The sequence below is a fragment of the Tachypleus tridentatus genome, chromosome 6 (genome assembly GCF_004210375.1).
Source record: "Tachypleus tridentatus isolate NWPU-2018 chromosome 6, ASM421037v1, whole genome shotgun sequence".
Lineage (NCBI taxonomy): Eukaryota > Metazoa > Arthropoda > Merostomata > Xiphosura > Limulidae > Tachypleus > Tachypleus tridentatus.
This window is the reverse complement of record NC_134830.1, coordinates 141799461-141823192: the sequence shown is the minus strand read 5'-3', so window position 1 is coordinate 141823192 and position 23732 is coordinate 141799461. Positions and strand designations below refer to the sequence as shown.

Below are 23732 nucleotides of genomic sequence, written 5' to 3'. Positions count from 1 at the left end.
TTCTATAATTGTTCAAGTTTCTTTGTCTCTTTACACTGTTATATAATTGGAAAATGAGTTCAGTAAATATCCTCGTGTGTTTATAAACCGACAAGAAAGATATCAGCAAAGAAACAAAATGGTGGCTCTCTGGTACTAAAGAATTTGCTAAGGTTTGGCTGGTTTTGTTCTTAACAAATATTTATTACGTATACTTACACTTCGTTGTCTTCTTAGTACTAAAGCTCTTCGACCGTCGGCCATAGGTTGAGAGTATTGAGAGAGCTGTTTTAGAGAATCAGACGCTGGCATACCTCTCTCCACAACTAGGACGATCCGGGCCCACTGGTCAGATGAAAAAAAACTTATACATAAAGGAATCTCTAACAATAAGGAACGTACCAAACTCTTGTTATAAAGGGATCTAACAATAAGGAACGTACCAAACTTTTTTAAACATAACTATAAAGTTTGAAATCCCTAGAAGTCAGTAAGTATGACGTAATGCCAAGTTCCATTTATTATTACATACTTTATATTTATAATAAATATAAAACAAAGTTTCCGACAAGTGGAGCAGATATTCGTCATTATGTTATAGATACAACACAAGACTGTACACAAGCATTAAAATTAATTAAATGTTCTAAAAGTAAGAGCACGGGGTCGAGATTCGATTTTCTTGTAGTCATTCGAGTTTACGTACCTGGCGGACCCATTCGTTCCTCCTCTCAGCAATGTTCTGGTAAGTTTTGCCCATCATGGCAATCAACATATTAATTAGTAGGATGGTGACGAGGGCCATGTACATGATGAACAATATCTGAAAACCAAAACCTAGTCTTTAATACTGCAAGCATGGAGTATTCTGTGTGTGCAACGAAATCTTACTGAACCACAAGCAGTATACCACGGTATATGTACACTTATCATGCTTGCTAGCTGTGTTTAGTGCTATGCTAAGGATATGATATAGGTAAAAATTCTAAAACACGGGTACAGACAAGAAGATTACGGTACAGACTCGAAGACTACAGAATAGATTAAAAGGATAAATCCGAAGTAAGGAAGATATGGTGTAAGTAAGAGAGCTATGGTAAAGGTAATAAGGCTGCAGAACACATAAGAAATCTTAGGTACGTGAAAATGTGATTACTACAGTATAAGTGATAAGGCTATGAAACACGTAAGAAGGTTAGGGTCTAGTCTGAAAACTACAGTATATATAAGAAATATAGGGTAGTTTTTTTGTCATTGAGGTAGTCCGGGAAGCGATATCCGTCTCCCTAATTACCGACTAACTACTTACTTCAGACAGCAGCGAACTGATGAATGACCATGATGTCACTTAGCAACAGTTGAGGTAAGGAAGCAGACATTATTGTTTAGGTTTTGTTGCTAATATGAAGTAATCTCTGCTCGCTTGGAAACCGAAAAAGAAGGAACAGCGACTCTTAAGACGTTTCACTGTACGCCATCTTGTTTTTGAAACAGCGGTGAAATGAGAAGCATTATTTTAATTTATAAATTAAAGCAAAAACAGATGTTAGGAGGTAACCATCTTTTCTTTGTAACAAGAAGTGAGTTCTGCTCTCCTAGCAATAGAAATCCAAAAATCAGATAACAAAGAGAAGTATTTTTTTACATATTCTTTGTTACTAGCATGTAGTGATGATGAAAAATACAAATGTTTATTTATTTTTAAGTTAAACAACAAGAAACATAGTGAGCTATCTGTGCTCTGCCCACCACGTGTATCGAAATCCGGTTTTTAGTGTTGTAAGTCAGCAGATATACCACTGTGCTATTGCGGGGCTAGATATTAAGGGCAGTGTATAATGATAAACTCTCATCTATTGCTTTAACAATAAAAAAGATAAAAAGAAAAGAAAGTAAAAAAATTACCTTAGCAACAGTCGGATATGCAGTATTTTCAAATTCCTCATAGATGTCGCCAAATTCTGCTAGTGACATCACAAACATGGCCATGACGCTAGCTACTGGACTACCAAAGAAGTTCGCGCCCTCTCCGTTGTGCGTTAGAAATATGACGTAAAAGGCTTAAAAAATCAAATAAATAAATAACGGTTCAGGCTAGTTTGATTAAAAGGAAAGATGAAAGGCTTTGTAGTTGTTTTGTCAGTAAGTATATAAAGAAAACTTACCTTGGGAGAATCCCATGACAAATACCAGGTAGATTGTTACAAATCGTAAAAGATCTGTCACGATCATTTTATAAATCATAACAACGAACGGCCCCACCAGTTTGAAACCTCTGAAATAAATATAACAGCTTAAAACAATGTCGACACACCACTAATTTCAACTGTTACAGAGGGGCACGGCTAAAGCAAAATAAAATTGGAGTGTGGAACAAGCTTCACATTAGAGCTAGAGTTATCTGACACAGTTACTTATTCCTTTGACAAAAATTTAAAACAACATTCGCGAGTTATTTTAGGTTCAGTTTAATATCTGAGAAAGTAGTGGGAACGTATAACTCAATAACCCTCGAGACATAATTTTTCTTTGCAGAAATTTCTGAAGTTCGATCTAACAAAAAAAAGTTACAAGAACGTAGAATTGAAACCCAAATAACCCATAGCAATAGGAGAAAAAACTAGTTAAATAAAGTTTTTATAAGTGAAATAGCTTTTTTTCATTATTATATGTAAATAAGCTTCGTATGGTAAAATACTTTCGTAATTGATATTTCTGGGAACATATGACGCTTATTAAACCTAATAGTTACGTTTAACCCTAATCAGTACTTTACACAAACAACTAGTAAAAAAGGGGGACCTTACCTGCAAAAGAAAAGAAAATAGGGGGCGGTGGTGATCATAACGAATACTCCCACAACATCTTCCACACGTGATGTACATGTAAGACGAAGAGGAACCATCAACATCACTAAACTACATGATAACAGAAACAGCACTCGAGACGGTACAGTCACCTGTAGGTAGCGCAAAAGGTCACAAGTTCTCTGTCAGTTACGTTATTTTTTAATTTAAGCATAAAGCTATATCTGTACTGAGCATCTCGAGCCCCGTGTTTTATAATTATAAGCCCACTAATTTATTGCTAAACCTTTGAATGTAACCCCAATTTACAGCTTTATCAGCCCTCATGGTTACCATTGAACAACCAAGAAGTTTGCCGTGTCATTATTATTATTTTAGATTTATTCAAATGAAATAATAGAAACAAGGTCTTTACTTTACTAAGGAGAGAATATGAAAAATAACCACTTATCTAATAATAATAATAATGGCTACAGAACGTATTCGTATCAATCGTAATTTGATAAATATTTATATAAATTTTTACCAACAGGTAAACTAATAGCTGGAAAAATATTTGAACTTTTGTTACTGAAATTAGTTTAAAATGTAACACAAATAAATTATCTTTGTATAACATTTTGTATTATAATAAATAAATATATTTTAAAATATTATATACAAATAATCCTAATTTTTTAGTAATACTTTGACTACATTTTCGTGTTACTTTGTTTTTCCTAAAATATTTTACTCGATATTAAATAAAATCTCCCAAATAATTCTGATTTCTCTACTACAAATACAAACAAAGTAAATAAACGTCATCTTATAATAATAAAAATTAGGTTTCGAAACCACCTTTAGGCACAGCACGTATAGCCCATTGTGTGGCTCTATGTCAATTTTTAATTTGCTGAACAAGTTCCATAACTTACTAAGTTCTCCAAGAAAGTCTGGTAGCCAAGGAGACGTGCTTCGTTAGCGGAAGTGAGAAGATAGAGAAAGGCGCCCCCTATTGTCAAACATTCTAAAATCAAGTGATACTGTAAGTGAAAAATAAATATATTATGTGGCAGCGATACAAATAAACAGCCACTGCCAGCATCCAAAAGTATCTAGAAAAAGTATAATATGCATATAATATAGTAATGGTAAAATCACGTACGATAGCTCGTGTCCGGATGAAATTCTGTTTACAGTTTACTTTACTTATACTGGTTCTCTTTTGTTAGGCTTAAGACAGGTAGCCGACGTCGGCTGTTTGGTAGAAATGTATAAGATAGATTGGAATCACTTGAAAACTAATAATGTTAGGAAAATGTTATTTATATGGTGTACTATTTATGAACTTTGATATTTATATTTTAGTGCGAAAATTTACGTTTAAGCCTACAATAATGCGTCTTCCTATAGGTGTAGGAACGTTGTGTAATGTTTTTCTGTTATGCTCTTTTCGTCCCAGGAAATATTTTTCGCAATGAATTATACTTGTTTAAAAGTGAAGAGATATTTCCTTCAATAAGAAAAAAAAAAAAAGAATATGAATACAAACATACTTAATTTTCATTGATCGTGTATGTAAATCCATTATACTTACGTTGTAGTTTGTATTGTGCTATTTGAAAGCATTACTTAGAGAATAGCGCTTACTATTGTAGGCCTATTACAGCGCATAGTTTGTACCCAATTTTCATAAAAATAATTATTTTAATACGTCCCTCAGGAGCCAAGGGGTGTCTTTAAAAAATAAAGTATTGAATATTAAAAGTATGTTCAATCCGGAAACCCCCACAGATGGTGGTTTTGGGTATACCTTTTCGAGACAAGTTTTTGTTTGTTAATAGATAAATCTTAGAGTGAAATACAGCATCCTCAAATTTCCATATTAGGTAGTGCTAAAGTATATATAAAAATTCACATTTTCAGCATCTTTACTTAAGCGGCTGTGAACCTTTTAACCTTCTGCTATCAACTTTTTATGTTAAGCTTTCAAATGAGATACAAACGATTTCACCTGCGATTTGGTAAGGAAGGTAGAAGCATCACAATAGTTATCAGTGGGATAAACAGACAGGGACACTTTGAAAGCAGCTACAGACATAATATAACGGCCCGGCATGGCCAAGCGTGTTAAGGCGTGCGACTCGTAATCTGAGGGTCGCAGGTTCGCGTCCCCGTCGCGCCAAACATACTCGCCCTTTCAGCCGTGGGGGGTGTTATAATGTGACGATCAATCCCACTATTCGTTAGTGAAAGAGTAGCTTAAGAGTTGGTGGTGGGTGGTGATGACTAGCTGCCTTCCCTCTAGTCTTACACTGCTAAATTAGGGATGGCTAGCACAAATAGCCCTCGAGTAGCTTTGTGCGAAATCCAAAAACAAACAAAAACATAATATAATACTTGGCTTTATATCTACCAAGGCGTTTCTGAACAGTTCCTGAAAACCTTTGTGTGTCATTTGGAGACTTCCACCATTCTCTTGTTCAGCCATTTAACTTTAATTGCACTAACAGATATCAATCACCTTACCACTTTAAGTCACTTTTTGCAGCTGCAACGCTAAAAGACTGCGAGAAATGCTTACTTTTTAGCCAATAAAAATGTCCAAGATTTATGTTCAAATTAAAAAAACGGAATTGGGTAAGATATTCTTTCAACAAAAATGTCCTCTACCAGCTTGTGAGGGGCTTGTTAAAATATAGTGATGGCTACTTAGCCTAGAGGCTAAAGTCAAGTGTCGTTATTACTTTAATACCCACTTGCAACTTGCAAAAAATATCATTTTCACTGAACATTTTAATACTTTAATTGGTTTGGACTACTTGGACTACTCTTTTACCAACGAATAGTGTGATTGACCGTCACATTATAATGCTCCCACGGCTGAAAGGGCAATTATGTTTGGTGTGAGAGGGATTCGAGCCTGCGACCCTCATAATACTTTAAAATATATATTGTTTACCTTTAATTTTAATCACAGAAGAAGAATAAATGGTTTTACCACTCGTTCTCTGGTAAAAGTACAGAAATAAAGAAATTCTTTTTTTACCATTTGTTATTAGGTAAAAGTAAATAAAAGTGTTTTATTTCTTATTTTAAACTAGGAAACAATCAAAAAGAGTTAAATAACGCAAACATAAGCATTGCACCAGTTATCGTCTAAATATTACAACAGCAAACAGTAAGCCTAATATTACCACGTTTACTTTATTATCATTGTTTAAAGCTAAGCAGTAAGGTTCGCCATCTGACGGTGATGATGGTAAAGATAAGCTTCCATTCTCGTAGAACTCCTTTGAAGTCAAATTCGTATCTGTTTCTTCCTCGTTTCCCACAAGAGGGGCTGGTCTTAACACAAAACACGTTAAAGAAATGAGAAAGTAGACAGCAAATGTTGCAAATTGTTTGTAAAACCTGCAAGGAAAAAAGCACCTGTGAAACCAGGAGTTTGATATTTTAAAAATAATCTTTAAATTGAGCATAATACAAGTTTCTTAAAATAAATTTGAGCTTAATGATGTAATTTATAATTTTCTTTTTATCATACTTACTTCGTTAGGAAACAAAACAGGGATTCTGTAACAATAACTGAATTTTCAAACGTATTGGGATGAAACTCAATTATTCTTTAAAAACACCAACTACAAAAAATTCTTACAGTAAACCTTCCACAACAGTATATTATAAAGTTTAGTTAGTAGGAAAAATATATTTACCTAAACTTCACAAAAGTGTTCCATTTGCAGTGAAGAAGGTCAATTAGCAGACCTTCTAACATGTCCAGATGATAAAGTTTGTCCTAGAAATTGTATGAGAATGTGTCTATTATGTGACAAAACACGTTAAATAATAATAATATATAGACAAATCTAATCCATATAAAATATTAATATAATATTAAATTAGATATTACCATAATACAGGCAACATATTATTACTTTTTTTGCTTTCTTTTTAATTTTACACAAGTCTAGTTTTCGTGGTTTCATCCTATTAAAGTTAATAAAATTAAAGGTCAGTCATGATTGTATACAGAATGTTTATGCGACATAACTTACTATTTTGGAGTGAGGTCTTGATAACCCGGTTCACAACGCTTATAAGAAGGATGACGTCACTTTTAAACGTTCTTAGTGACGTCATAAAATTCACAACAAAACTAAGAAAAAAAGGATAAAAAATAACAAATAATAAAAACAGTAAAAACAAAGTGACAAAATAACAGTAAATAAATTAAAAATAGCAAAACTCCATAAAATAAGATGCTTTAGAATAACAACTAACAATAAGAGTTAAATAAATAACAACAAATGGTTTGTTTGTTGTTAACACAAACAGCAAAACGTCTCCACATGCTCTGAACTGGCGTTAAGTTGTTGTGCGACCTGGGAGGGTCAGGTTCTCAGCGGACCTCTTCCTCTACCCTTAAATATTATTGTTTCATCAGGTGTATGTTATGTATTATGTTTTATAAACACCGATTATCCTTTCCTCTTCAAGATCACGTCCTTGAATAGTGTGCTCATAACATTTAATGTTATATTACTTCCCTTTGTTTGATCACGTCCGCTCACAAACACAAGAATTTCACTTTATTTGGTTATAGAAGTTAACAAACGGATCTCTAGCTAAACCTTACTTTGTGCACTTGATATAGTTACCAACGTCTGTTTGACATGAAATACCCTGTTAGACAAACAAATGGTAATTAAATCGAAGCGATAATTTTATATTCTAGTTCAGGTTGTATTGTTCTTATAACAGAAATTTAGTGGTTTGTTTTTGAATTTCGTGCAAAACTACACTAGCGCTATCTGCGCTAGCCGTCCCTAATTTAGCAGTGGAAGACTAGAGGGAAGGCAGCTAGTCATCACCACCCACCGCCAACTCTTGGGCTACTCTTTTACCAACGAATAGTGGGATTGACCGTCACATTATAACTCCCCCACGACTGAAAGGGCGAGCATGTTTGGTACGGTGGGGATTCGAACCCGCGTCCCTCGGATTACGTGAGGGCGTTATAATATGTCAGTCAATCTCACTATTCGTTGGTAAAAGAGTAGCCCAAGAGTTGGCGGTGGGTGGTGATGACTAGCTGCCTTACCTTTAATCTTACACTGCTAAATTAGAGAGAGCTAGCGTAAATCAAATGATGTAAACATATGCACTTGGTTCAACCATCTTATAATGAGGCCGAGTAGGGCCTAATGGTTAGCGAACATTATAATGAACCCAACAATTTATTGTTCGCGACCCCTTTGCAAAAAAGTGCGTTCCACATTTTAGAGCTATAGATGTACCATACAAGTGATAGTCAAATCCAAATATTCGATAAGACAAGAATTGCTCAAGAGTTGGCGGTGGGTGCTGCTGACTTGACAATATATGTTTTCCATAATATATCACTTTAAGATTAGGGTAGGACCAGCATAGCTGGATGGTTAGGGCGCTCAAGTCATAATATAAGAGTCGAGGGTTAGAATCCCCATCACACCAAACGTGCTCGCCATTTCAGCTGTGGGTGCATTATAATATTACGGTCAATTCATTGGTAAAAGAGTAGCCCCAGAGTTGGCGATGGGTGGTGATGAGTAGCTGCCTTCCCTCTAGTCTTACACTGCTTAATTAGGGACGGCTAGCACAGATAGCCCTTGTGTAGCTTTGCTCGAAAATTCAAAACAAACAAATAAGATAAGGATATATTATTGACAGTTGGCCCTAGTGTAGCTCTGCAACGCGAAATTCTGAAGCAAACAAAAGTCCATTGAGCTACAAACTACTGTTCCTCTCTAGGCCAAAGGCAAGGATGATATATAACTGTATTGTCTAACACTATTTCTAAATTCACCAAACAATCATTGATCTGATAATCAGTGATGTCGAGAAAACCCACTTGTAGAGAAATATATATATGTAAAAACGGCTCGTTTGGGTTGAGAAATTTTTTTTCATTGATCTGGATTCACGAGAATCGTACCCCATAAACCACGAGATTCAACACAGACGCTTTGTTAACCTCTCCCGTTTGGTTGTTGATCGTGTCAATCTCATCCAGAGGATAAGCTTCACAGGTGATTTTACCCAGCTGCCAGTATATCTCTCTCTGTAGTTTCAAAATGTGAAAGAAAATCTGAAAACGAAATATATTTCTTTAAAACACGTAACAAAGTAACAACAATCAGTGATGTCGAAAAAACCCACTTATAGAGAAATATATATGCAGAAACAGCTCGTTTGAGTTGAGAAAATATATTACGTAGAAGAGCGAACAACTTTTCGACCTTCTTCGGTCATCGTCAGGTTCACAAAGAAAGAAAGAGGTAACTGACCGGAAGCTGACCACATGTTTGGAAGGGGTTGTGTAACTAGGTGTCCATTACGACCAATAATGTCCACATATGAATCGTTTAATTACAATCTTGGTGAATACATAGTATGGACATTCTCCAAATATGTAACATCAGCCAGCTCATTCATCAAGGACTCTTTTAATTTCAAGTCTAATCTTAATCAACTTAATCATAAAGCGTTAATGGCCAGTTTCAATGTTATATCCCTCTTTACAGAAGTCCCAACAGCTGCAGTCTGCAAGATAGCCTTAGAACTCTGTATCCGAGACCCTAACCAATCAACAGACATTCGAATCAAGCAATTAGCAACACTCATAGAATTCACCACGATGAAGACAAACTTCATGTTCAACAACCACAACTATATACAAACAAATGGCCTAAGCATGGGCAACCCAGTATCACCAGTTCTAGCCAATATTTTTATGACACAAGTTGAAACACAAGCAATTAACACAGCATTATATCCACCACTATACTGGTACGATTGCGAGATTCATATCAACAGCACATACACTTAATTTTTTTTCAATCATATTAACTCTATACATCCTAACATTAACTTCACATGTGAACAGGAAGAAAGCAATCAAATATCATTTCTTAACCTCAAAATTACAAGAACCGACACAACCGAGAACAGAAATGCACCGAAAAATAACCCATACTGGACTATACATTCCTTGGGACTCAGCACATGAAACAAAACAAAAACTCAACATACTAAGAAACCAAATAAACACAGCCATAAAACTATGCTCACCAGATAAAATTAACGATGAATTAGACAAAATAAAACAATACTTCATCAACATCAATAAGTTTCCTCCACAAACCGTAGAAAACATTATACGCACACACCTAGACAGAAAGCAAAATCAATCACCAAAAGTAAATATATCTCACGAATCAAAAAATCACGAAACCATATACTGCTGCATACCATATATTCCCGACATCAGCAGACAAATAACCAACATTTGGCAAAAACTAGTAACAAAATATGACATTCCAGTTAATACCAAATTTATTCAAAAACCAGGCACAAAACTGAAGTCTATACTATGTAAAAACTACACTGACAAACACTACACCAACATTATTTATAAAATACAATGTGATAACTGCCACGACTTCTATATTGGAGAAACAAGTAGAAAAATGGAAACCAGATTCAAAGAAATAAAAAGTCACCTTCACACGTTTTCGAACACTGCAAGTCAAATAAACACAACATAACCATAGAAAACACTCAAATACTAAATAAAGAAATAAACATAAACAAACGCAAAATAAAAGAAGCCTTACTTATACTACAACTTAAACCCAAAATAAACCAATATAAAAGAACGCCTTTATACCTATATTAATATAATAAAATAAATAATATAAAATTCGATATTCAAACATCTAACACCGCCCTCTACATTCCGACACTCAGTTACACAACCCCTTTCAAACATGTGGTCAGCTTCCGGTCAGTTACCTCTTTCTTTCTTTGTGAACCTGACGATGCCCGAAGAAGGTCGAAACGTTGTTCGCTCTTCTACGTAAAATATTTTCTCAACCCAAACGAGCCGTTTTTGCATATATAAAGTAACAACAACAAACATTACGTGTCTTTTATTGTTTGGCTACTTCAAAGAAAAAAAACTTTAAAAAATTTGCCTTAAATAATGGAACGTACTGAAGCGAAGTGAAAACAATTTACAAACTTGTAAAGGAAGACTCATCCTAACTTATTTTTTTATGAAAGTGATAATGAGTTATGTGCTTAACACGTGTAAACTAAGAGGATGACATTATAGAACTTTTTATATAATGTTATGTTATCCCAGCCTCGAAAAGATCTACAGATCAACAGTTAGACTAATCTACGGCTCTCTATTAAAGTGCTGTCCTTTATTTAGTGCATTCGTAACTTTGATTGTGTTTATATAAATAGATTTATTTTAAGTTTGTCACATTGTGTTCAATCTCTTTCTTGTTTAAGCTTAGTCAAATTAAGAATTCAGATCCATTCTGCAATACCATTCATTTACAAACCTCAGGAATTAGCTGAAAAGCGTGTTCACTAGCATTACAAAAAGAAATATATCTAACTTTCAATTTAACTTTAGAAATGAGCGAAAAAAAATTCAAATGAAGTGTCAAAACAAAGTTTCTGTGTACAACTTATTAAAAGAGGTAACGCTCGAAACTTCTGCTGCCTATAAAAAAATATAAATTGGAACCACACCAACACCTAAAGTTTTAAACACCAGCATGAAGATAAACATTATGTAACTTTGTGTTTAAACTACGGACCTCTTTTTTTGCCAACTTTGCAGCTAGTGTCAATGGAGTTAGGCCTTGCCGATTGACGATATTGATGGAAGCTCCAAGCTCATACACCATGTTGAACATGTTCTATAAAAATAAAATTTGTAGACACTACATTATCTTTAAGATGATCTAGGAAAAATAAAGTTTGTACATAGTATACCAAGATTAACGTGATCTAATAAACAAAAACTTGTAAACAGTTTACCATGTTTAACATGATCTAGTAAAATTGAAAGTTGGAGACAATATATTATAGATTTAATAGAACAGTGAGTTTGTAAACAAACGAATGATCAACTGTAGAAGATAACAAAATATAATATCAGTTAAATAAATAAATAAATATATATGTATATATATAGTCATAGAGATGTGGAGATAGATACTTAGAGGTAGACAAGTATAAAAGTTAGTTTTGAATCAATATATATCCTATTTACCCGAGAAGGTACGTTTCATAATCAACGGAATACAAAACTATATCTACACAAAGAACTTAAATTAATACTCCGTTTAAACAGAGAAATAAATAAATTAAAGTTAAATAAATATGTGTTTAATTTTATAATTAGAAAATGTATCACTAGAAGTGGTGAGTACACTGGAGATGGAGAGTACACTACATTTCAAAAAAAGAACGTCGAATATTTAAACTAGACTTTTCAGGTAAATTTAAGTTCAAATATGTAAAACAAATAGAAATACAGTTGATTGTATTAGGATAATATAAATAATTAATATAGACCTCTGTGACTTAGGATCCTATGAAATTAAAAGTCTATAAATAATACTTACTATTTTCTCATAGATAACCATAATATGAGTAATAGTGTTTCCATTAGTGTCTTGTCTGTTGGGGTCTGCACCTTTGGCTAGAAGGAGCCGATAGCACTCCTCTTGACCCAAGCAAGCAGCAAAGCATAGGGGGTATTCACCCCAGTATACATACCTGGTAAAAAAAACACGGGGGGTATTCTCCCCAGTATACATAACTGGTAGAAAAAACACGTTATTCTTTTCCCTTTTTAGCTTTATTTATTTAAGGAAAACAAACTAACATAAACCAGTTCTGTGTATTAGAATTATTTTATCACTAAGTTCGATAGTAATGAATTATTCTATCATTAAGAGTGATAGTAATGAATTATTATATCATTAAGAGTGATAGTAATGGATTATTCTACCATTAAGAGTGATAGTGATGGATTATTCTATCATTAAGATGATAGTGATGGATTATTCTATCATTAAGTATGGTAGTAATGGATTATTCTGTCACTAAGTACGCTGGTAATTATTAGTTAGAATCGTGATGAAACAAAATGGCAGCCGTAAAAGTCGCTTGTTTAAAACAACCTTCAGAGAAAAAAATCTGATTATTAACAACGACTATTTCACAGTATTGGCTGAGCAAAACTAAAGCTCATGGTACTTATAAAGCTGCTTAAATTGATGTATACATGTTTATGGAGTGAATCAAAATTTTACTGTTTCAACAAATTTTCATGTAAGTAAATAAATAAGTGATTTTTCCAGACAAGTGTACAGGCACAGGAGAGAATCCTCAACAGTCGCGGCATTTGAAATTCATTAAGCAGGATGAAAGTAAATTAATCTATGATACCTTCTCCCCCTTTATTTTTGTTAGCCAGCAATACCAGGCACTGGGTGCAGGTATTACACATTTGATGTTATTAATCATCAGAATCTCTACCAACCTACCCTCAAACTGAGATTCTTTCAGGCAGGATTAGAATAAATTAATCTACGAGACCTTGAGTATGGGCAAATACATCAATCGAAAGGTTTGTTTGTTTTTGAATTTCGCACAAAGCTACTCGAGGGCTATCTGTGCTAGCTGTCCCTAATTTAGCAGTGTAAGACTAGAGGGAAGGCAGCTAGTCATCACCACCCACCGCCAACTCTTGGGCTACTCTTTTACCAACGAATAGTGGGGTTGACCGTCACACTATAACGCCCCCACGGCTGAAAGGGCGAGCATGTTTGGCGCGACAAGGATGCGAACCCGCGACCCTCAGATTACGAGTCGCACGCCTTAACATGCTTGGCCATTCCGGGCCTCCAATCGAAAGGGTTTGACCTTGTGAATCCCAAACTGTAATCAAATTTTAAATCGGTTAACTGATGAAGGAGCTATGAGCTAAAAGTTTGTATTTCAAAAACAACAACTCGGAGCCATTTTATGAACCGAATTGTTGCGGCAAGAAATGACGAACCTTTATATTCTAATTTTTTCACATAACTTTTCTGTCTGGGATCCAAATAATTTCTTTCTTGTATCGAAAAGGATACTAGTTTGTATATATATATATATAAAGGATAAAAGATGCTTTATTATGGGCATATAATTAGATCAAAGGATAGTCTGGTAGAGATCCTGATGAGTAAAACAATCGAATCGGGTATAAGCGTGGCCTAAGAATGACATTTCTGGCGCACAAAAATATGGCAAATAAAGAGGAAAGAAATAAGTATAATAATAAAAAATGATAAAGACAGATATGGATAGGTGTAAACGTAACCTAGCTACCTATAGTAATATACCAAACATTAATGCTATAAAAAGTATTGCAACAAGGTTTGGTTTGAATTTCGCGCAAAGCTATACGAGAGATATCTGCGCTAACCGTCTCTAATTCAGCAGTGGAAGACTAGAGAGAAGGCAGGTAGTCATCACCACCCACCGCAAACTCTTGGGCTACTGTTTTATCGACGAATAGTGGAATTGACCGTCACATAATAACGCCCCTACGGCTGAAAGGGCGAACATGTTTGGTGCGACGGGGATTCGAACCCGCGAATTAACGGGTTAACGCATTAACCCATCTGGCCATGCAACAAAGAAACCAACCCTATTATACATACAAAATTACTTTAAAAAATAGCATTCCTATTTTGGATTACACACACGTACATAATTAGTGTGGTTTGATGATATTATGGTTGTTATGTTTTTTTTTTTATTTTGAGTAATTCCGTTTTTGCAGTTTTTCGCTTTCTTATTTATATACATTTTGTTTTGTTCAAACTTCCTATGTTACTATACCTAGCTAGGTTACGTGTATAATAATCTCTACTTGTCTCATTAAAACTTACAGTGTTACTATACCTAGCTAGGTTACCTGTATAATAATCTCTACTTGTCTCATTAAAACTTCCTATGTTACTATACCTAGCTAGGTTACCTGTATAATAATCTCTACTTGTCTCATTAAAACTTACAGTGTTACTATACCTAGTTAGGTTACCTGTATAATAATCTCTACTTGTCTCATTAAAACTTACTATGTTACTATACCGAGTTAGGTTACCTGTATAATAATCTCTACTTGTCTCATTAAAACTTACAGTGTTACTATACCTAGTTAGGTTACCTGTATAATAATCTCTACTTGTCTCATTAAAACTTCCTATGTTACTATACCTAGCTAAATTACCTGTATAATAATCTCTACTTGTCTCATTAAAACTTACAGTGTTACTATACCTAGTTAGGTTACCTGTATAATAATCTCTACTTGTCTCATTAAAACTTACAGTGTTACTATACCTAGTTAGGTTACCTGTATAATAATCTCTACTTGTCTCATTAAAACTTACTATGTTACTATACCTAGTTAGGTTACCTGTATAATAATCTCTACTTGTCTCATTAAAACTTACAGTGTTACTATACCTAGCTAGGTTACCTGTAAAATAATCTCTACTTGTCTCATTAAAACTTACAGTGTTACTATACCTAGTTAGGTTACCTGTATAATAATCTCTACTTGTCTCATTAAAACTTCCTATGTTACTATACCTAGCTAGGTTACGTGTATAATAATCTCTACTTGTTTCATTAAAACTTACAGTGTTACTATACCTAGCTAGGTTATGTGTATAATAATCTCTACTTGTCTCATTAAAACTTCCTATGTTACTATACCTAGCTAGGTTACGTGTATAATAATCTCTACTTGTCTCATTAAAACTTACAGTGTTACTATACCTAGTTAGGTTACCTGTATAATAATCTCTACTTGTCTCATTAAAACTTCCTATGTTACTATACCTAGCTAGGTTACGTGTATAATAATCTCTACTTGTTTCATTAAAACTTACTATGTTACTATACCTAGCTAGGTTACGTGTATAATAATCTCTACTTGTTTCATTAAAACTTACAGTGTTACTATACCTAGTTAGGTTACCTGTATAATAATCTCTACTTGTCTCATTAAAACTTACAGTGTTACTATACCTAGTTAGGTTACCTGTATAATAATCTCTACTTGTCTCATTAAAACTTACTATGTTACTATACCTAGCTAGGTTACGTGTATAATAATCTCTACTTGTCTCATTACAATGTACTATGTTACTATACCTAGTTAGGTTACGTGTATAATAATCTCTACTTGTTTCATTAAAACTTCCTATTGTACTATACCTAGCTAGGTTACGTGTATAATAATCCCTACTTGTCTTTAAAAAAACTAAATATTTTTCTATTGTACTTATTCATATAAATAATACGTTTCTGTTCACACAAACTTTTCATTGAGTATTTCATATCGTTAAAAATACCTTTATCTGGAGGTTCCGGATTGAATATTGGATTTTCAGTCCAAAATAAACTTACCTCTCAAACTTTTCAACGAAATTAGTATGTTACACAATGGCACATAGTCGTTGTCATCATGTGATAACTGGCTTCAATTTGAAATTTAGTGTTTATTTATTCACAAAATATTTCACACAATCAACGCTTAATCCGTGTGTAATTTCCTAAGAAAATGAACATTACATTAAATACAGAAATGCCAACCATTACGATTTGAGCGTAATCATTACGATTTTGGTGTATACATTACGAGTATACGCTCATACAGACAAATATTACGACTTGTTGCAACTCCCAAATTATTATATATTATATAGGCCTGTACAACAAAGTGATAAATTGTTCCCCCAGGGCTTTAAAGGGGTAAAAAGAAAATTTCTAGTGAGATACAAATAAAATTTGATAATAAATGAAAGACATAGTCCAAATGGCTAATTGCGATAATCATGTTTGTGCTTGAAATAATAAAAAATATTTGTATCTCCGACATCTACCAATAATTTGAATGCGGTGCTTCTCCATACTGGTTACGTGGGAGAATCCATAGTTACGTCATCAGTGCTGGTTAGCCGATCAGCTCTCGCGTAGATGGATATTTCTCGTTTTCTAAGCGGCATAGAAACACCAATGCGATCGTTCACAAGATGGAAAAAAGAGGCCTCGTTCACCAGATTGTCTTGTTTCTGGCAAATCTAAAAGGACTAAAAGTGTAAAAGGGCTCTGTTTACAATAATTACACTCAGTCATTTGAAATAGTTGGCATTTCTGTAAATATAATTTCTGTGGGCTTTCTAAACTTCTTTAGGTCTAAAATACACATGCGCATTTTGTTTAAAAACCGTATACTTATCATTTTATGATCACGCATTCAGACATTTCTGCATTATCAGCTATGTTTGCCTTAATTACAATTTTACATTTACTTTACTTTGCAATAATTTAGTTTTGGTTCGTTTCATAGACTGATATAAACATCTTTTAACTACTTTTTTTTTAGTGCAAATGTTATTCTTGATTTTTGTGAATTTCTTTGTTTAACTCGTAAAACCGTGTCTTATACTAAACACTTATTTCTGTTTCATATCCTGTACACTATTACCTTAGTTCATTGTTTATGTGAAATTTTATTAAATAAAGTTAGTTCTACATGAGGTTGTTTTACTGACCGCGTCAAAGTTTTTCCAAACAGACCAGAATTTGTCGATTTAACAAAAATGTCCACAGAAAGCATAACTTAAAAGATTAGCGTTGAATATGATAAAATAAGAAAAAGTAAAGCGAACGGCATGAAACTATTGTAAATGTTTTGAGGATCGTGGCTTGTATAAAAATATTTCGCTTTACAGTATGTGGAAATTAGTTCTTGAATTGGTCACTAGGGTACATAGATTGTTTATTTTTGTTGGTTTGTTTTTATTTTGCGCAAAGCTACACGAGAGCTATCTGCGCTAGCCGTTCCTAATTTAGCAGTGTAAGACTGCTAGTCATCACCCACCGCCAAGTGTTGGGCTACTCTATTACCTAGGAATAGTGGGATTGGCCGTAACTTTATAACGCTCCTACGGCTGAAAAGGCGAGCATGTTTGGTCCGAGGGGGATTCGAACCCGCGAATTAGGAGTCGAATGCCTTAACCCACCTAGCCATGCCGGACCAATTGATTATTTGGGTTTTACCAAATATTTAAATAATTTCATATCTTCTTCAAATATGTACAAGATTAACTCCCACATCAAAGTGACTAAGTATTCAAACCAAAACCAATACTTCACGACGAAGACAAAGTGAATATTTTGAAGTACGCCACTATACTGTGATTTCTAAAATATGAAATAAAATATTTGTTTAATTTTTACTTCAATGTGATGTGAACGTCTTAGAAAATCTACATTACTACAATGCACTTCCATCGATAAATATACTATAGTGCTAGGGCCCTGCATGGCCAGGTGGTTCAGGTACTCGACTCGTAATCCAAGAGTCGCGGGTTCGAATGCCCGTCACACTAAACATGCTCATCCTTTCATCCGTGGAAGCGTTATAATTTGACGGTCAATCCCACTATTCGTTGGTAAAAGAGTAGTCTAAGAGTCAGCGGTGGGTGGTGATGACCAGCTGCCTTCCCTCTAGTTTTACACTTCTAAATTAGGGACGGCTAGCGCAGATAGCCCTTGTGTAGCTTTGCGCGAAATTCCAAAAAAACAAACAAACCTTTGTCTTACACTGCTAACTTAGGAGTGGCTAATGCAGATAGCCGTCGTGTAGCTTGGCACGAAATTCAAAACAAACAAACTATAGACCAGCTATAATCCAATACGACAAAGAAAGGCTTAATTAAGTATAAGAATACGAAAACAAATACATTGTGTGTTTAAGAACATATAACTACCGGTATAAAATGTTTGATATGTTTTTGAGATTCATAATAAAGATTTTGTTGGAAACAAAAAAAAAATTCTCTATTTTCGAAGAGTCCAAACAGTTAAAAGTAGAAAGAAGCTTTTCTGTAGAAGTAATATGAAATCAGTTGTCTTAGATGATCTCTCTCATCTGATCACGTTACACCCATAAATTTGTTCAGGATATGACGTCAACAGCACAAGATGTGACTTTTTTGTTTTTCACGCATTAAGTAAACAAAAAATAAACTCTTTTCTGAACATAAATATTGTTACTATGCTTATGATAATAATATCAGACACACTAACAACTCTTCAACAATATTTTTACGTTAGACACGTGAGAAATGAAACATCGTCTGTACGAAAGCACAACGTTTCCGGAAGATATAAATTAACCTGACTACCGGAAGTGCACTGCATTACTAATAAACTTTAGAGAAATTCAAAGTAGCTAAACTTTAAAAATTAGAACAGGGCGTGATACGTTACAAAGGAAGTAGGCGGCAGTTTTAGAATGGCTTTGATTACATTGATAATGTATGATTGCATTACAGCGCTATCTGTCGCGAATGCAAAAAACATAGTAAACTGCTGCGTTAGCTCTGCCTGACCTCGTCAGTGTTGTCGTAGCAGAAAACTTAACTGCACGATACAGTTTTGTTGTAGAATAGTTTATTCACAGTAATTAAGTTTTCTATCTCTGTAAAACCGTCAGTTTTGAAATACTCAAATGATATCTTCCCCTTGTCCCTGATGATTGAACACAGAGTGCAATTTCAAAACTAAACCCTAGTTTTTATTCATCTTAAGTATTGAAAACCGTCACGAAAAAAAGCAAAAAAAAAAAACACATCTGTATATCCTTCCTACTAGCAGATAGAATGTAATAAATTATATGTAACGTAATTCCTTTAGTAGAAACGAATCAGCATATTAGTAAAAAAGAAAGAAAGAAACCACACTTGATAGCAGACGAAATATTTGATGGCTTATAACACTATAAACCGAGATTTGATACCCGTGGTAGGCAGAGCAGAGATAACCCATTGTATAACTTTGTGCTTGTGTTCCAGCAAACAAAGGACGTTGAATGATTAGTACTGGAGGAAAGACAAATATTTGGATGAATTTTTTATTTGTCCAACATGTGCAGCCTAGATTACGAGTTCTCGTGCATTGAGCGCAAGACTTTCTGGCCAGTTATGTGTAATAGATAAAGAATGTATTCAAAATAATTATACAGTCTGGAAACAAACGACCAGGTACTTCGTGTCGTCCTAAACATTTATTTGAGGATGATTTCTATAGAAACAAGGTACTGTTCAGTATGAAACTAAAATAGCAGTGACTTTACCACTAAAACAGGGAATACTAGAAGCGTTTTAGGTTACAACTACATAAAATATAAATTGTATTACCTTTTACCCTACACTGTTCTCAAAAAGCAGGCGTGTAGTGTGTGTGTTAAGATTTTTGGCAAATAATGGCCTCTTTCGATCAGGAAACAAGAGGAAATCCTCAGTAGCAGCGGCACCACTTGCAATTATTTTAAGCAGAATTAGAGTAAATTAACCTACGAGACCTTTTCCCCCTTCCCTTAATTAGTTTTATGTTCGTGCACCAGCAATACTGAGCATGGAGCACGCGTGTATCCGATTCGATTTTATTACTCATCAAGATCTCTACCAATCTACCCTCAAATTGAAATTATTTAAGGCAGGATTAAAGAAATTAACCTATGAGACCTTGGGCGTGGTCAAATACATCAGTTTAAATTATTTGACCTCCTGAGTCCGAAACTGTAATTAGGTCTCAAACTGCTAAGAAGATATCAGAACTATGAGCTAAACGTTTGTAGTAAAAACAACAACAACATAGAGCTGTCCGAAGAAAATGGAACAAGTAGCCGATATATCGATAAGTACCTCATATTTTGGTGTATTTGTTTACTTGTTGTGAAACTCAAAGCCTTGTACTGGATTACACGAGCCCTTGCCACTGCAAACATTGGCGTTATAGGTTCTCATACTTTATTTTGTGTGTGAAATTAACACTTAGTTAAATTGCGTCACTATTTTTCTAAAACTATCCACAAGATGGCCACCGATAGTTTTAAAGTTATCTACTAGATGGCCAGTGCTAGTTCTAAACGTTTCCGCTAGATGCTCCCTATAGTTCTAAATCATCCTTTTTTATTCGTTATGTGTATGAAGACATTTCACACGACTCATACACTCCTTTTTACAGTTTTATGTTTCTGTAACATATTATTTATTCATAAAAATATTGGTCCTTTTTGTGTGCCGTAAAGTTTAAGATTTTTGTTTTCATTCGTAGTCTGAGAAAAATACTTCGGTATTTTAGGTACAAGTTTGTGGAGAGTCTGAACTAAAGTGTGTTGTAATTAAATATGATAGTTCGTTTATTATAAACGTAAATTTGAAAAAAACTGCAAAGGAAATTGGTTTCCAGATTTTAGGATTATAAATCATCAAGTTATTCGCAGCTTAGTTTTATTTACCCTTCATAGTTAGTCTTGGTCACCACGTCCACCCATTCATGGTCTAAACTGTCCATTCTGGATGCTTTCTGGTCTTCTGGACAAAAGAAGTTTCCTACACAACGCTCGTGGTAATTAGCCCCACTGTCCAACAAAACCTTGACCATAGCTGGATCTTCGTTGACTATTGCCATGTGAAGTACGGATTCCCCCTAGCGGACGAATATTATAACATTAATTTAAATACTTTAAAATATCAAAAACTATACAATTATTGCTAATTTGTTTTTCTTTTTCAAAAGGAGGTTGATGTTGCAAACCTATTGGTTGTATCATAAAATATATCAACAGAAATATATCATAATAATGAAATATTATTAAAATAATATTTATGTTCCTTAAAATAAGGCCCGGCATGGCCAGGTGGGTTAAGGCGTTCGACTCATAATTTGAGGGACGCAGGTTCGAATCCCTGTCTCTTCTTTTCAGCCGTGGGGGCGTTATAATATGACGACCAATCCCACTATTCGTTGGTAAAAGAGTAGCCCAAGAGTTGGCGGTTGGTGGTAATGACTAGTTGCCTTCCCTCTAGTCTTATACTGCTAAATTAGGGACGGCTATCGCAGATAGCCCTCGTGTAGCTTTGCGCGAAATTCAAAAACGAAACGAAACCCTCCGAATAAAATGATACGTACTTCTAAAAACTTAAAATCACAATAAGGCATACATATTACTGACGTAATTCCCGACACACTGTTACCACCTGTCGTCGTTATATGACTTACCGTAAAATTCATCACTGATGTAAATATCGTTAACGAGCTTTGGAAAAAGCCTGATGAGCCGCTTTGCCAGCTCAGCGTGGACAGAAGTGGACATCAAAAAGACACAAGTGGAGAATCGTTTCTCCAACTGACCCGCACTGACTTAGGTCCCAGCATACTTCACGGCACTTCTCGAACCCTGTAGAAAGAATAAATTAATTGTTTTTTTCAAAATGTGAGCATCATAAATCGAAAAAATTTTCTGTCAGTATCGTGAAACAGAAATGTCTATCTACGGACGTCAAAAAGTCCGACATTATTACTAAACAATATTAGTGTCGTTTCTAGCAGGTTTTAAAGTCATCCAGTCTTAAGATAACGATCCTGGAAAAGAATATTGATATTTTTAAACTTAATGTTTTATGAATTACAGCTTAACACACTTTTGTCCTTATGTCTGATGAAAATATTTTGTTTTTCTTGTGGTGGGGTAATTCTTTAAAGTTACAATGATAAAATCATGGGTTGATTTCCCTCGATTGACACAGCAAATAGCTCGATGTGATTTTGCTATAAGACTTCCCCATATACACATATACGCACAACATATAATTGTTAACACCATCTGTAAGTTATCACGAAGTTTAACAAATAACCTATCTCTATCCCACACGTGTTTATTTCATCAACCAACTAAATATTTACTTCACGTTTCGTCTGAAGCGTTCACTGGTAAGTCAAAGGTAAGTTCATGGACTTATAATACAGTGTTCGATTCCCGCGGTGAATCGACTGCAGGTAGTTCATTGAAAATATTTTCATTAAAATTGCAAAATAATCTAAGCCATTAAACGAAAATTATCAAAAAATAAATTCAAATATTTTTGTATACAAATTTCTAAACGATCCCTTATTGATGTTTACACTACTGAGGACGTATTCAGATTTTTTTCAAATTTAGAAGTCTATTCCAGTATCTGTTTTGTGTAGCCATTTTACTTCATTGCTTTATTATGTCTGTGGGCTTACAACTCTCGAAACCAGTTTTCAATACCCGTGATGTGAAAAACATAGATAGCTCATTGTGTAGCTTTTTGCTTAACTTCAAAAAATAAACAAAAATAATTACTTTATTGGTAACTTAAGAAAATTATATGTTTTCATTGTCTCTGATTTAACTATTATATTTATAAAGTATATATAATATTTTTATGAAAAATTCTATGACTATTTATTTCAAACATTTGGCTAAAAAATTTACGTGCAACTCTTCCATGACGTCAAATCAGGTTGCATATTGATTTTAAACAATTATTACCACAACCTTTCGAAGTGAATAATATTTTTTTCTACGAATGCCATCTACATTAGAACAAAGTTAAATGATTGAAAAATCTATTTATTTGTTTGCTTTTGAATTTCGCGCAAAACTACACAAGGGCTATCTGCGCTAGCCGTCCCTAATTTAGCAGTGTAAGACTAGAGATAAGACAGCTAGTCATCACCACCTACCGCAAACTCTTAGGCTACTCATTTATCGACGAATAGTGGGATTGACCGTAACATTATAACGCCCCCACGGATGAAAGAGCGAGCATGTTTAATGTGACAGAGATTCAAACTCTCGACCCTCAGATTACGAGTCGAGTGCCTTAACTACCTGGCCATGCTATGCCCTGGAAAATCTAATGACAAAGTAAAAAAAAAAAACTCGTATGTAAGCTACTTAGGTCAACAGCGCAGTTTTAGTCTCAGTTACTGCCTTGAATCTAAGGGTTCAAGATTCGCATTTAGTTGCCGCTAAAACACGTTCCACACTTTGTGCAACACTCTAAAGAAGTTTCAAGGTGACACATGGACTGTCACGAAAAAAGAGACACGTAAGGAATAAATTATAACTAAATTTCTTAATTTAATCTCAAGTCACGATTTATAATATTCCAGTTTTGTGTAATTAGTTGAGTACTTTATCTATTAATATAAATAAATATTTATTAT

At 34.3% G+C, this 23732-nt stretch overlaps 1 protein-coding gene across 1 annotated transcript in view; it reads right to left on the bottom strand.

The window, feature by feature from the left end:
* Positions 1-23732, bottom strand: part of LOC143253882 (transient receptor potential cation channel subfamily V member 5-like) — a 40317-nt gene that overhangs the window by 5684 nt on the left and 10901 nt on the right. Inside the window, 14 exon segments of the mRNA XM_076508395.1 lie at positions 199-324; positions 686-802; positions 1885-2039; positions 2145-2254; positions 2787-2938; positions 3704-3811; positions 5966-6182; positions 6485-6567; positions 8746-8898; positions 11426-11527; positions 12239-12392; positions 20992-21182; positions 21757-21852; positions 21854-21933. Of these exon segments, the coding sequence (XP_076364510.1) occupies positions 199-324; positions 686-802; positions 1885-2039; positions 2145-2254; positions 2787-2938; positions 3704-3811; positions 5966-6182; positions 6485-6567; positions 8746-8898; positions 11426-11527; positions 12239-12392; positions 20992-21182; positions 21757-21852; positions 21854-21933 (1844 nt within the window).